Source organism: Schistocerca serialis, chromosome 2 (assembly GCF_023864345.2).
Source record: "Schistocerca serialis cubense isolate TAMUIC-IGC-003099 chromosome 2, iqSchSeri2.2, whole genome shotgun sequence".
Classification (NCBI taxonomy): Eukaryota; Metazoa; Arthropoda; class Insecta; order Orthoptera; family Acrididae; genus Schistocerca; species Schistocerca serialis.
Genome location: NC_064639.1, coordinates 1,092,474,029 through 1,092,490,462, shown reverse-complemented (window position 1 = coordinate 1,092,490,462; position 16,434 = coordinate 1,092,474,029). Strand labels below are relative to the sequence as shown.

General features: G+C 43.6%; 1 protein-coding gene across 1 annotated transcript in view; it reads left to right on the top strand.

Annotated features, from left to right (window-relative positions):
• The window catches only part of LOC126458549 (Golgi apparatus protein 1), a 156,758-nt gene that overhangs the window by 124,732 nt on the left and 15,592 nt on the right, over nucleotides 1-16,434 (top strand). The window contains exon 14 of the mRNA XM_050095669.1: nucleotides 6,230-6,458. Within this exon, the coding sequence (XP_049951626.1) occupies nucleotides 6,230-6,458 (229 nt within the window). The remainder of the gene's footprint in view (nucleotides 1-6,229; nucleotides 6,459-16,434) is intronic.

Below are 16,434 nucleotides of genomic sequence, written 5' to 3'. Positions count from 1 at the left end.
GACGAAAAACGTCTTTGCTTTAATGACTTCCATCCCAACTCGCGTATCATATCTGCCACACTCTCTCACCTATTACGTGATAATACAAAAAGAGCTGCCCTTTTTTGCACCCTTTCGATGTCCTCCGTCAATCCCACCTGGTAAGGATCCCACACCGCGCAGCAATATTCTAACAGAGGACGAACGAGTGTAGTTTAAGCTGTCTCTTTAGTGGACTTGCTGCATCTTCTAAGTGTCCTGCCAATGAAACGCAACCTTTGGCTCGCCTTCCCCACAATATTATCTATGTGGTCTTTCCAACTGAAATTGTTCATAATTTTAACTCCCAAGTACTTAGTTGAATTGACAGCCTTGAGAATTTACTATTTATCAAGTAATCGAATTCCAACGGATTTCTTTTGGAACTCATGTGGATCACCTCACACTTTTCATTATTTAGCGTCAACTGCCACCTGCCACACCATACAGCAATCTTTTCTAAATTGCTTTGCAACTGATACTGGTCTTCAGATGACCTTACTATTCGGTAAATTACAGCATCATCTGCGAACAACCTAAGAGAACTGCTCAGATTGCCACCCAGGTCATTTATATAGATCAGGAACAGCAGAGGTCCCAGGACGCTTCCCTGGGGAACACCTGATATCACTTCACTTTTACTCGATGATTTGCTGTCTATTACTACAAACTGCGACCTTCCTGACAGGAAATCACGAATCCAGTCGCACAACTGAGACGATACCCCATAGGCCCGCAGCTTGATTAGAAGTCGCTTGTGAGGAACGGTGTCAAAAGCTTTTCGGAAATCTAGAAATACGGAATCAACTTGAGATCCCCTGTCGATAGTGGCCATTACGTCGTGCGAATAAAGAGCTAGCTGCGTTGCACAAGAACAATGTTTGCTAAAACCATGCTGATTACGTATCAATAGATCGTTCCCTTTGAGGTGATTCATAATGTTTGAATACAGTATATGCTCCAAAACCCTACTGCAAACCGACGTCAGTGATATAGGTCTGTAGTTCAATGGATTACTCCTACTACCCTTCTTAAACACTGGTGCGACCTGCAATTTTCCAATCTGTAGGTACAGATCTATCAGTGAGCGAGCGGTTGTATATAATTGCTAAGTAGGGAGCTATTGCATCAGCGTAATCTGAAAGGAACCTAATTGGTATAAAATCTGGACCTGAAGACTTGCCCGTATCAAGCGATTTGAGTTGCTTCGCAACCCCTAAGGTATCTACTTCTAAGAAACTCTTGCTATCAGCTTTTCGTGTTCCAAATTCTGGAATATTCCATTCGTCGTCCCTGGTGAAGGAATTTCGGAAAACTGCGTTCAATAACTCCACTTTAGCGGCACAGTCGTCGGTAACAGTACCATCGGCACTGCACAGCGAAGGTATTGACTGCGTCTTGCCGCTTGTGTACTTTACATACGACCAGAATTTCTTCAGATTTTTTACCAAATTTCAAGACAATGTTTAGTTGTGGAACCTATTAAAGGCATCTCGCATTGAAGTCCGTGCCAAATTTCACGTGTCTGTAAATTTTAGCCAATCTTCGGGATTTTGCGTTCTTCTGAACTTCGCATGCTTTTTCCGTTGCCTCTGCAACAGCGTTCGGACCTGTTTTGTGTACCATGGGGTATCAGTTCCATCTCTCACCAATTTATGAGGTACGAATCTCTCAATTTCTGTTGCTACTATATCTTTGAATTTGAGCCACATCTCGTCTACATTTGCATAGGCAGTTTGGAAAGAATGGAGATTGTCTCTTAGGAAGGCTTATAGTGACACTTTATCCGCTTTTTTAAATAAAATAATTTTGCGTTTGTTTCTGGTGTATTTGGAAGAAATGGTATGGAGCCTAGCTACAACGACCTTGTGATCACTAATCCCTGTATCAGTCATGATGCTGTCTATTAGCTCTGGATTGTTTGTGGCTAAGAGGTCAAGTGTGTTTTCGCAACCATTTACAATTCGCATGGGTTCGTGGACTAACAGCTCGAAATAATTTTCGGAGAAAGCATTTAGGACAATCTCGGAGGATATTTTCCGCCTACCACCGGTTTTGAACAAGTATTTTTGCCAACATATCAAGGGAAGGTTGAAGTCCCCACCAACTATAACCGTATGTTACGAGACTCAAATTTTCTCTGAACTGTTCAGGAACTATGTCATCGGAGTCTGGGGGTCGGTAGAAGGAGCCAATTATTAACTTAGTTCGGCTGTTGAGTATAACCTCCACCCATACCAATTCGCATGGAGTATCTACTTCGACTTCACTACAAGATAAACCACTACTGACAGACACAAACACTCCACCACCAATTCTGCCTAATCTACCTTTCCTGAACACCGTCTGAGACTTCGTAAAAATTTCTGCAGGACTTATTTCAGGCTTTAGCCAGCTTTCTGTACCTGTAACGATTTCAGCTTCTGTGCTTTCTATTAGCGCTTGAAGTTCAGGCACTTTCCCAGCACAACTACAACAATTTACAACTACAATTCCGACTGTTCCTTGATCCAAGCACTTCCTGTATTTGCCATGCACCCTTTGAGATTGCAGCCCATCCCGTACTTTCCCGACACCAGCTGACTGTAGTGAACTCCTGACCTATTCAGCGGAACCCGAAACCCCACCACCCTATGGCGCAAGTCAAGGAATCTGCAGCCAACACGGTCGCAAAAACCGTCTGAGCCTCTGATTCAGACCCTCCACCCGGCTCTGCACCGAAGGTCCGCAGTCAGTTCTGTCAACAATGCTGCAGATGGTGAGCTCTGCCTTCGTCTCGTAAGCAAGACCGGCAGCCTTCGCCAAACCAGATAGCCACTGGAATCCAGAGAGAATTTCCTCAGATCCAAAGCGACACACGTCATTAGTGCCAACATGTGCCACCACCTGCAGCTGGCTGCACCCTGTGCTGTTCATGGCATCCGGAAGGACCCTTTCCACATCAGGAATGACTCCACCCGAATGCACGCGGAGTGCACACTGGATTTCTTCCCCTTATTAGCCGCCATATCCCTAAGGGTCCCCATTACGCGCCTAACATTGGAGCTCCCAACTACCAATAAGCCCACCCTCTGCGATTGCCCGGACCTTGAAGGCTGAGAATCATCCTCTCAAACAGGGCAGGTAGCTGCATCTGGCTCAGCCAGAGACAGCATCTGAAATCTGTTTGTCAGACGCACCGGGGAGGCTTTCTGATCAGCCTTCGGGGACGTCTTTCGCTGCCTACCACGCCTTGGAACGACCTCCCAATCAACCACAGGTGAGGGCTCGGCCCCACTGCGGGCAGCAACCGGGCAACCACAGCGGCAGACCGATCTGGGGACAGACGGGACGAGGTTGACATCGCCGTGATACCAAAGCCCGGCTCCCCACAGTGGTGCCCATTGGCAACAGCCTCAAGCTGCGCGACCGAAGTCAGCACCGCCTGCAGTCATGAGCGAAGGGATGCCAACTCAGCGCTCATCCTAACACAGCAATCACAGTCCCTGTCCACCTCCTCTCTTTCCAAATCAAAATTTTCAGAATCTGAAAAATAGAATTGCAATCAGTGTGTCCCGCTCTTCATGGTGTTCATTAAATGGTTGAAAAGCCGTAAACACAAGTGATGTGGGAGACTGTCAGTAATATAGCTGTCACTAGTTCCTGACAACCCTGCTCAGCTTTCATTGGTAGTTGCTGTATGTGTTGCATGAGTGAAAACTCACAGTCGCTTACAAAAATGATCAATGTCCACCTTACACGCATCTTGGATCCCATCCTAGAAGCATGCCCCACCCTCCCTCCAGTTTATTCACGAGAAGTGTATGTGGGGTTCTCCTAAGAACCACTCCTAGCTGTCTTAAATCGCCATTCCAAAATAAAGTCCACTCCAATCTGTGTCAAAATTCTGCCTATGGCAATTAATGCCCCTGCATTCCACAGGTCACACCACAATTGCCTCAGATGGGCTCAGAGTCAGATTGATCCCAGATTCTGATGTAGTTTAGACAGTGTGTGCCTCCACTCGGTAGTGGCGTCTCAGCAGCTGACAGTAGTGTTGTGTCAGCTCTTTGGTTTCCACAGTAACATCAGGTGGCCCACAATTCCATTAGTCGGAAAGACTGGCAAAATAAAATTTGAAAGCTCTGATTGTGCAAAAACTACAATTTTTTTAAAAAAATGCTCTTGTATTCCCAGAGTACTAAATAGTCTTTTCTGAGTCTGTAAATTACAATTGGAAGGTTACAATTTCATTTCTGTGTGCAAAAAATCAGTTGGCTAGCTTCTGAAACCTGCTAAAGTTATTTTTGTAGCTAACAGAAAAGATTTGGGATTATTGCTTTCAAGTTAAAACAAACAAATGCTATAATAATTACTGGTGTTACAGACAGTAATTATGTAGACGTATGGTGTAAGAGCTCAGGATATTTGAACATTGAAAATATGAAAAAATATTCTTTTAACTTATGGTTGGGACAGTTTGAAAGTTTGCAACCTGTAAATAATGTTTGATGTATATGGAGGGCAGAAAGACATTGTTACTATGCACTCACTCTCATATTCTAGTCGCAGTCACTTGAACGGATACTTAGTAACGTTTGTTCATGTAGCACATGACTACATATCAAAAGGTGGCATACTGATAAGATGACATGACAACAAGGAGGCAAATGACTCAGTTGTTTGCCTCAGTATAAATAAGAACCTCTTTTTGGACCATGAATTAACATTGCCTGCTTATTAAACAAACAGTTGTACCGAATGTATTTTTACATCTTGAAATAACTGAAGAAATTTATATGTAAGTGCCTCAAGAAGTCAAAAATACGATGGGACTTTATATAAACTTAATGAAACCTTATGAGGATTAATCAGACAGAGGGAGCATGGAACTACACATTTGATAATTTTATGAAGGAAACTGGTTTTTGACAATCTGAAGTTGATAGCTTTAATAACTGATGATATTCTGATCAGCTCAGAAATTATAAAAATAAACCTGCATATATTAATTGAAAACGAAATTTCAAACTAAATTAGCAAACTGAAGGAACCCAAATTCTCCACGATAATTATTATACTGAGATGGTTCCTTAATGTGCAGGAAAGATACAGAGCAGTTCCATAACAAAGATGAATGGAAGTTGGTCGAGTTCCTACAGTTTCAACCTAAGGCTGTATTTGTAATACCCATACATTGCTTCATTTGCGGAAGAAGAGCAACAGTCCCACTCCCACCCACAGCCGATTTAGCCAGTGTTAAATGAACATGCTCGTTTTTAAAACTGCCTACATTGGCCATGGACGGGAGAAAGGCTTTGTCCTTCCACAAAGAAGCAATGTATGGATACTGCAAATCTGGGTGTAAGTTAAAACTGCAGAAATTGGACTTGAACACCTTCACCTCTCATGTATGGGATATCATTCCATGCAAGAGAGGTAAAGGGGTAATAGAAATAGAAATCCAGTCATCCCTTGGTACGGTGATGATAAGAGAATGAATCTACAATGGGATATAGACTCCAGCTTGTTGGAAATACTGTCTGTTGGACTACAATGAGATACTCAAGTGTTCTCCAGTCTCCTACAGAAGCTGAATATGTTGCATTATCTAGAACTGCAGTAGTGATTCTGTGATTGCAGACTCTTTTTGAAGATATACCTTTAGTGAAATGGGAACACTGACTAAAACATGTGATCAGATGTGGTTTTATATGCTAACTCTACAATGAAAGCCAGCTAGATATCGGCATGTCTGGACAACAAATAGCTTATATTTTGACAAAATCAGTTGTGAATGTGCAGTTCAGATCTTACTGTTTTGTATGGGCATAATAAAATTGGGAGATATTGGATTTGTTTTTCTTCTACTAATTTGTATTCAAAGTTTCATACTGATCTAGGCTTATATCTAACAGTAAACATATGTCATGCTTTGGAAAACTTCATTGGAACTATTGAATTGAATTGGTAGAGGAGGGGGATGTTGAAATTGATCTCTCTATCTTTGTAATATTTTTGGGACTTCCATCTTCTTCTTCTTTCTTTTTTTCCCAGTGGGTATCAGCATAGAAATTTTTTGTTCTTGTACCTGTACATTTTTATCTTATTTCCTAAGACTTCTGTTTCTTGCTTTTGTAAGTTGTTTATTCAGTTAAAGGTAATGATACATGTGTCAAAATTACTACACCAGAATTTGCACTTTATGACTGAAATGTTGTCTGTAATTCAGATTGAAGACATGTGCCCTCCAGATGAAAATGCTGATGGGGGAGCAGTAGAAGAGTGCCTCAAGAATGCATTCAACAAACATCGCATTTCTAATAGAGAATGCCAGATAGAAGTAGCAGGTCTTATTGAGGAAGCAAAAGCTGACATCCATGTAGATCCACTTCTTCACAAAGCATGTGGAGTAGATGTGTCGAAGTTCTGCAGTGATATACCACAGGGCAATGGAAGACGTAAGTGTTAATATTAATCATAAAATGTAAATATGTGATGAAATCTTCCCTTGTTTGCCTGCTTAGTTTTGCAGCTCAAAGAGTAATCCAGAGTGGTTAGTGCACCCTAAATCTAAGGAAAATTTACAAACATCTTCAAACATGTAATTAGTTGAACTATTATAGTCTGATCAACGAATGACGGCAGTTCACGCATGTTGAGGCATGGACAAGGATTTCATTGTTGACGGTTCCAAGTGACAGTTGCTGTATGCACTTGCTAGCAGAAAGCATACATATACTGCAAATTATGTCTCACCCTTTCTTATGCGGAATGTATCACTTACGAGCACCATCAGCGGTGACAACTCTCAACAAATGGACTAAACAATTTGCTATGATCATGTTTAAAGCTCACATTAGCTATGGCATTCAGAGCAGAGCGCTTAGAACAGTACTGAAAGCTCATTGCCTGTTGGAGAATGCATGAGATAGGTTCGCAGAACAAGCCTAAACTCAACCGTCATCGTTCATGACTCCAACTGTAGTAGTACAGGTTGTTGACTGTATATTTACTCCAGGGGCTTCAGAGAAATTTCATTTGCAGCCAGAGGTTTGTTTTTTTAAATATATAAAGAATTTGAGTGCATTGTTATTTTCAAATGTTAGTTTAATGCTTTAGTCAGAAGTTATGACTATCTCTTTTGCTTTTGAGATTTAACCATAAAAGTTTGTGGTTTTTTTTTTTTTTTTTTTTTTTTTTCCAGGGAATTTTGTAAATCCAAACTGCTATAATATTTAGGTTCCTTAACTTTACAGAATGGCTCTCAAATATACACTCTTCATAAATGTAGAAAAGGTGTTGAGTAGCAGAAGACACAGTGGAAAGGCTGCTAAATTTGTAGTTTTCAGAAAAAAAAGTCCTTCAGAAGCAGAAAATGCACAAACAATTGCTCAAACATGACTCTCACACACATGGATACTATTTGTGGCCACTCGTGCTGACTACGGGCTGTGCCTGCAACTGATAAGAGCAGCAATTCGGGATGGTTGGTGGGGCTAGGGAGGAGGGGTGGAGTGGGTAGGGGGAAGACTAGTATGGTAGACGTGAGGAGAAGATTTTGTGCTTTCTGGGAGCAAGCAGAGGTGTGATGAGGACAGGATAAGGCTGCTAGGTGCAAAGTCCAAAGGCTCTGTTGGGGAGAGGGAGTAGGTCTGAGGAAAGCTGTAGAGAAGGGGGAAAGACTAGTAAGTCCACTGGTGAAATAGAAGACATGTGTAGTGCTGCAGCCCCTTCCAAAGTGACCTCTATCTGTCCAAATTCCATCAGTCAGAGCCCTCACCAACCTAGTCCCATAAAACCAAATAAATCGGGCCCAAACATCCTTGCAAAACCAGCTCTCCATCCATAAAATTCTGCTTCTCTGCAATCTAAATTCATGCATCCCATCTACCAGGTTGGAACTCATTCGCTCTAGGAACTAGAGCAGCATGCACAATGCCACCCCAAAAAACTCTTCAACTTGGTCACATCCTACTCATGCCTTGGACTTCCACTGTCCACCACATCTACAAGAGCCTCCATCAGACTTCCTCCTCATCTCACCATAGCCGACAAACTCTGTCTCTTAGACCTACATTTACCTCACCCTCCAAATCTCCCTGCTACCACCATACAGAAACTAGAACCTAAACAGACGTGAAACGTAGTCACGAACCTTTGATCTAAAAACCTCAGTCTCATTGAAGTATCTGTCCTTTCCAAAGGCCTTTCCTTTCACCCCGCTCCCAAATTCAATCAGGCTGAACTTGTTAAAGCCTACTCTTCTTTTCCTGGTCCCTACAAGTGAAACACTTTTTCTCCATCAACCCTACCAACTAGACTCAACCCAGAACCAATATTGAACCCTACCTGACCCAGTTCACCTATCCACCCACTGTGAACCACTCAAACTGGCCCCAAATCACACCTTGTTAACTTTCCAGAATTTCCAAATTTCATAACCTTGAACCTGGCTTCACCATCACTCCCCAAATTGCTCGACATAGAAACCAACCTTACACCCGCAATAAAGAACCACACTCCACTACCTAAAAACTGGACTTTCTAATCCTTCCTGCCAGCAATGACTCCACATTGTGGCTATGAACAACAAGGATTATGTGTGGAGGATCTCTGTCAGCTGTCCACCTACGAACCCTGTCACTGTGACCCCATTCCAGAACCTCTGACAGGGGCTCCAGTTCCTCTTCAAATCCTTAGGTCTGTCCTACTATATATATACCAGGGTGTCCCAAAATAATGTATACACTCTTTGAAACTAAACATTTCTTTAATGAAAGGGGTTAGAAATACAATTTTAGTGGTGTTAGGTGCCTGACGGTCCGACTTAAGGTGGATGTTCAAACTGGTGTCCGTCCATCGCAATACACCATTGATAATGACTTATGACTGAGCGACGTGCCAACTTCATTGTTTCCAATGGAATAGCATCACAGGCTTGCTCAATTTCCTCTCTAAGATCATCCAGTGTATCTGGTCTCGCAGCGTAAACTGTGTTCTTGAGAGTACCCCACAGAAAGAGATCTAGAGGAGTTCAATCTGGAGATCGATTGGGATACTCCACACTCCCTCTTTGTCCTATCCATATGGCAGGGAATGTACAACTGAGAAATGCCCTCACATCCAGGTGAAAGTGAGGTGGTGCTCCATACTGTTGAAAGTAATAATCTTCATTTGCAAACATAGTGCTAAGACCAGGACACTGCTTCTGCAGATCCCAGTCTCACAAGAGCATTTCCTCATAAGATTTCTTCAGGGATTGTGTGTATGCCTGGATTACTGCATCAACACTCTGATTGTATGTACTTTTTCGTCTGCTAAGTCCCGTCTTCAAATTGTGCACCATTCCTTCGATTTCACACTTATCTCTGATTCTGGTAATTATTACTCTTGTCAGTGGTGGTGTTCCAAATTCAACTCTCCAATGTCGACGTACCGCACTCACATTCTCTGTTTTCCACTAACACTTTAGCACCCATTTCTGTTGTTCAAATGATAATGCCATGTTTGCTGACAATCCTGAAACAAAAGTAAGCATTGTTATGTTTTTCACCACCTTCTACATTATTACCTATAAAAATTGTATTTCTGTCTCCTTTAATTAAAGAGATATTCTGTTTCAAAGAGTGTATACATTATTTTGGGACACCCTGTATGTATCCTCCCCCACTCCTTTCCCTCAGCCACACCATTCATTGTAGTCCTATCTTCTGCATGCTTCCTAAAACCAAACTAAGCAGAGCACCTTATTGTGGCCAGTTACTGTGCTGCAACTGAAAGAATCTCTTTGCTCTCATGCACCAACACCATCAGTGTATTATCTGTCACATGTGCTCCTATATAAGACAGCAATCGTTTTCTCGACCAACTCTCCACAGTTCCTGATCTTTACCACCCAGCACCATGATTGTCATTGTTGATACCATCTCACTTTGCACTAACATTGCCAGTATTTTTCCCAGTGACCACTGACTCCAAATCATACTTCACTTTCTGGTCACCATGACCAGCTATATCCTTATCCACTCACCACCACCAATTAAATCCTCACCCACAATTACTCACCTTTTTTGAAAGCATCACTACAGCAATGAGCACCTGCATGGCTCCATCCTAAGTCAACCTATTTATTGACCAACTAGAGGTATCCTTCCCACCAACCAGAATCCCAAACCCCTCACCTGGTTCAGATTCATTAATAACATCCTTATGATCTGGACTGAAGGTGAGGACACCCTGTCCACATTCCTACAGAATGTCAACACCTTATCCCCCATTTGCTTCACCTTGTCCTCTTGAACCCAACAAGCTATCTTTCTCGATACTGACGTCCACCTTAAGGATGGCTATACATCAGTACCCCCACCCTCCCCAAACGTACCATCCACGAACAGTACCTCCACTTTGACAGCTGCCACCCGTTTCATGTGGAGAAGTCCCTTCTGTAGATCCTAGCCACCTGTGGTCATCACATGTATAGTGACAAGCAGTCTCTCTCCAAATATGCCGTTGAGGCCTTTACAGACTGAAATTACCCTCCCAACCTTGACCTGAAATTGATCTCCCAAGCCTCCTCGCTCCAGTCACCTACTGCTTCCCATATGCCAACTGTCCAGCCCCAAAGGAGCAGCCCCCTCATGACTCAGTACTACTCAGGACTGGAGTAGCTGAATCACATTCTTTGCCAGGGTTTAAATTCTCTCTCATCATGCCCTGATATGAGGAATATCCTACCCACTATTCTCCTCACCCTTCCCACAGTGGTATCTGGATGATCATCGAACCAACACAATATCCCTGTCCATTCCTACTCCACCTGTGCTCCCAACCCCTTGGCTCATGGCTCCTATCCCTACAGTAGATCTAGATGCAATCCTCCCAAGACAACCTATTCCAGTCTGATCACAGGCATCTTCTATCACATCAGAGGCAGGGCTAGCCTTGAAAGCAACCAAGTGACCTACAAACTAAGCTGCAGTCACTGTGCTGCTTTCTACGTGGGCATGATATTCAACAAGTTGTCTGTCCACACGAATAGCATCTGCCAAACTGTGGCCAAGAGATGGCTGCACCCCCCAGATACTGAACATGCTGCCCAATACGATGTGCTTCACTTCAATGACTGCTTCACAGCCTATGCTACCTGGACTCTTCCCACAGCTTTTGTGAACTTTGCAGGTGGTAACTCTTCCTTCAACACACCGTTCGTTCTCATAACCTTCCTGGCCTCAGCCATTGCTAGTCCCTGTCCTCTAACCTCTTCCCTGTTCCAACCCCACCTCAGCACTACACATGTCTTCTATTCCACCCACTGACCTACTTATCTATGTCTCTTTGACCCCTTCCCCCAACTCACCTACATCTCTCTGTCTCTGTCTCTCCTGTCCACTTCCCCCAAACAGCCTCCCAACTCTGCATCTAATAGCCCTGTCCTGTCCCCACCATGTCCCTGCTCACTCCCACAGCAACACAATTCCTGCTGTGTTCTCTCTCCCCATCCTTGCCCCATGCCTTCTTCTTGCCTCCGCCACCCACCCAGGATTGCTGTTCTTGTCAGATGCAAGCGCAGCCCACAGCTGGGCCCGAGTTGCCATAGGCAGTAGCTCTGTGTGTGTGTGTGTGTGTGTGTGTGTGTGTGTGTGTGTGTGTGTGTGTCGGCGCGCGCGCTCGCATGTTTTCTGCTTTGTCCAAAAGCAGAAAGTTTAGCAATCTTTTCATAGTGTCTGTCTGTGATTCAGTGCGTCTTCTATGTTGTGAGTAGCAATCTATCTGTTTGATTTGGTTGTTATTCTATCCCGGACTTAACATTGTTTATGTAAGTAATATCTTAAAATAATTTCTTATTCCACAATTTGTAGCAAAATGAACAAGTACGTGTGAAGTGCTACATTACTTATTTCTTCTACAGAACTGTTGACTTGTTCAAATTTTTAGGTTTTAACAATTTATTTTAACATTGTCATTTGAAATACAATGTTCTTTTAGACAAAAGATCTTTGATGTTTTTATATTGCAAAAGTGCTATTTGGAGGTGGTGAACTTTATAACTTTTGTTGAAACGGTTAACACCACTAATATTCTAGTGAATAATGTAACATCCTCATCATTACTTATTAGTTTGGCTATTTTTAGAATTTTGCAAGTCACACAAGGAGACCACAAGGCAATCAGATATTTATAACTAAAAACAAAGATGCTGTAACTTACCAAACGAAAGTGTTGGTACGTTGATAGAGACAATAAAAACACACACCCAAATTTCAAGCTTTTGCAACCCAAGGTTGTCAGGAAAGAGGGAAGGAGAGGGAAAGACGAAAGGATGTGGGTTTTAAGGGAGAGGGTAAGGAATCATCCCAATCCCGGGAGCAGAAAGACTTACCTTAGGGGGGGAAAAAAGAACAGGTGACGAAGGCCTTACTGGCCAAAAGCTAGTATTTGTGACAGCCTTTTTGTTGTACCTATCTGCGACTCAGCATCTCTGTTATATGGTGAGCGGCAACTTTCCTTTTCACGATATTGTTACATTCCATCTTGGATTTTCCATTGTTTGACTTTTCATGATATTTTATTTGTTCTTAAATATGTTTCTCTTTTTATTTCTAATTCCCTACCACTCACTAATGCAAATATGAATTCTTAGTTACTGATCTTGTTAAAATTAAGAAAAATTACAAATTGAATTGTTTTCATCTTTATGTATTTTACCCATCATTGAAGTGCTCGTAGAACATGTGCCATTGTTTAAAAGTTTGTGTTGAATGGAAATCCGTGTGGCACACAAGCATGCTATCACAGAGCCACATGGGCTGTCAAAAAGTTGACTTGGATTTATTGCATTGAAGGTGCTCAGAAAACTTAGTCGATTTTCTCAAGAATTTTTGAGAATTGCATTGAACTACCTGCAAAGATTGATATTTCATTTGTGAACTATAGATACCATAAATATAAAAAGTTACAATAATCCAATTGCTCTTTGTTCTTTTCAGTGAATGTTTCATTAAGAATTTTGGATTCTAACACATTTCAAAGTAAACCGTATCAAAACCAACACTTATTTGAGTTTATAAAATATTGCATCCAAATTGTTCCACTTAACATGTAAATAAGAGTTTGTTCTCTCTGTAGCTCAATCATGTTCAGATTTTCTGTGAACAGATTCGCTCATTATAGTTATACTTGTTTATAGATGATTCTGACAGATCAGAGTAAGGTGGTGGTGTGTTCCACCCCCTCCTCCCCCCCCCCTTTACTGTGTAACAACTGTTTGTTTCTGGTTACTTGCAGGTTTTAAGCCTTTCGGCCAAACTTTCAGGAAACATTCCTCACACACAAATAAGCAAAAGATGTTATGTGGACATGTGTCCGGAAATGCTTAATTTCCATGTTAGAGCTCATTTTAGTTTCGTCAGTATGTACTGTACTTCCTCGATTCACCGCCAGTTGGCCCAATTGAAGGAAGGTAATGTTGACTTCGGTGCTTGTGTTGACATGCGACTCATTGCTCTACAGTACTAGCATCAAGCACATCAGTAAGTAGTACCAACAGGTTAGTATTCATCACGAACGTGGTTTTGCAGTCAGTGCAATGTTTACAAATGTGGAGTTGCCAGATGCCCATTTGATGTATGGATTAGTACGGGACAATAGCAGTGGCACAGTACGTTTGTATCGACACAGATTTCCAGAACGAAGGTGTCCCGACAGGAAGACGTTCGAAGCAATTGATCGGCATTTTAGGGAGCACGGAACATTCCAGCGTATGACTGCGAATGGGGAAGACCTAGAACGACGAGGACACCTGCAATGGATGAGGCAATTCTTCGTGCAGTTGACGATAACTCTAATGTCAGCGTCAGAGAAGTTGCTGCTGTACAAGGTAACGTTGACCACGTCACTGTATGGAGAGTGCTACAGGAGAACCAGTTGTTTCCGTACCATGTACAGCATTTGCAGGCACTATCAGCAGCTGATTGGCCTCCACGAGTACACTTCTGCGAATGTTTCATCCAACAGTGTGTCAATCCTCATTTCGGTGCAAATGTTCTCTTTACGGATGAGGCTTCATTCCAACGTGATACAACATACTGACGAAACTAAAATGAGCTCTAACATGGAAATTAAATGTTTCCAGACACATGTCCACATAACATCTTTTCTTTATTTGTGTGTGAGGAATGTTTCCTGAAAGTTTGGCCGTACCTTTTTGTAACACCCTGTATATCAAGGACGCAAACCACATTCATCATCAACTCTTCACCATCTTACCCCAGTACCATTTGAATCCCCCCCTCCACATGAACCTACAGCACTTTTGTGTGTGTTTGGCGGGGGGGGGGGGGGGGGGGGGGGGCGGTGAGCTATTGCAGCCCTTCTTCTCTCCCAGGCTGCATTCACCATCTGAATCCCCCCCCTCCACATGAACCTGCAGCACTTTTGTGTGTGTGTGTGGGGGGGGGGGGGGGGGGGGGGGGCTGAGCTATTGCAGCCTATCATCTCTCGCAGGCTGCATGCCCTTCCCCATATCCGCTCCTTCCCATCTTTGCTCTTCCCCATATCCGCTCCTTCCCATCTTAGAGCTCTTCCCACTCCTGTCCCCCTCTCCCTTTTTTCTCTGCTTTTTCTGGTCCTCTTGGGTTGTACCTCCATTTTTAAATGGTTTTCATAGTACACACCGTGTGAAGAACTCCCTCCCTAGCGTCTCTGGTGCAGGTTGCTCTCCCCCTCCCATCCTTCCTCCTTTCCTTCCCTGCCGTTGCTCCCCCCCCCCCCCCCCCCCCCTCCCTCCCCGTCCGCCCAAGTCACCAGCATGGTAGCCAGTCCATGTGGTGGGGCTGTTGCTTTCTATCCATCTTGCCAAGCCCACTGACAACACAGGGATTGCACTTCTGGTACCTGAGCTGCCATTACCTTGTGTAAGCCTAGTAGTGGTCGCTCATCTTTTTCGGGGCATTAGAACTCCCAGCAATGACTGCCGTCACACTGGACTCGCATTCGGAAGGACGACGGTTCAATCCCGCGTCCGGCCATCCTGATTTAGGTTTTCCGTGATTTCCCTAAATCACGCCAGGCAAATGCCGGGATGGTTCCTCTGAAAGGGCACGGCCGACTTCCTTCCCCATCCTTCCCTAATTCGGTGAGACCGATGACCACGCTGTCTGGTCTCCTTCCCCAAACCAACCAACCAACCAATGACTGCCGTGTCAGGAGGCCCTTGCTGCAGCTGGGTGGGGCGAGCCCCTGATCGGAGTGGGTGACACCAGGGCGGAAGCTTTGCACGTGAAGCATGCTAAGCTTCCTACTTCTGACCACTCTTCTGCAACTGTCTCGTCAAAAAGGAAAAGTTCTCTGTCTGCTCTCATTCTTGCTGCCTCAGCCCTCCCCTCTCTGGTCACCCCCTGGGAGGCCGGCCAGGCCAGCCAGCTTGGGATGAAATCCTTTTCCTGTTACTTGGTTTGTTTCAGGACAGATGGGGAGACTTTCACCACTATCAAACTGTTCTTTTTAGTCGAACACATAGGAAATTTGGTGAAGTAGACTCACTGGGTTAGATGTGATCTGTTTCCCTAATGCTTAAAACATTTTCTCCCAGTCAATCAACTTCTCTTTGTGCTGGCAAACACTTAGGAGACATCCCAGTGAACTTCACTCCTCACCAGTCCTTAAGTACGAGTCAGGGTGTTATCTTCCATAGGGACCTCTTCCTTCAATCTGACAAGAACTGGGACTAATCTAGCATGGCATGGTGTTCATTTCGCCAGAGTCCAGAGAAGTTCTAAGGGCAATCTTATTGACACCGGCACTTTGATTCTGGCTTTTGAGGAGGTACCCTTCCGGAAAAAGACAGGGCTATAGTTTACTGTTGCAACATGAAGCCTTATACCCCACCTCTCATTCACCATTTCTGATGCCTCTGTTATGGTCACGTGCCTTCACAATGTGACACGAATCCTATTTGCAGCAACTGTGGCCACCCTCTCCATCCGGAGAGTCATTTGCACCCCGCCACCTGAGTGTGTGAACTGTTCTGGCTCACACTGTTCTCACTCAGACACAGTGCCCACACAAGAATCTGCCAACAGCAAAATGTGGTAAATGCGTTAGGATGAAGGCTATGCAAAACTTCATAACAAGAAACTGCTTCCGATGAGCTTGACATCACAACAGGTTTGTTTGAGCAATTGACAGCGGGCTCATGCACATGTGCAGTACTTTCTCCCCCTTTGTGGCTGCTTGAAGTTCTGCTGTTAGTTGTATCAGCAAGAGCAACAAGCAGCCAGATGTTACCCGGAAAAAATTTTTCTGTTGTACCCAAGATGCCAGATTCGTGAATGCACAGAGCTGTCAAAGTTGTAGTGGGGAGGAGGGTAGTCTCCTTTGTTTACATTTAGTGTTTTTGCTGTTTCCTCTTTGTTTACAACTCTCACCTCAGATGAA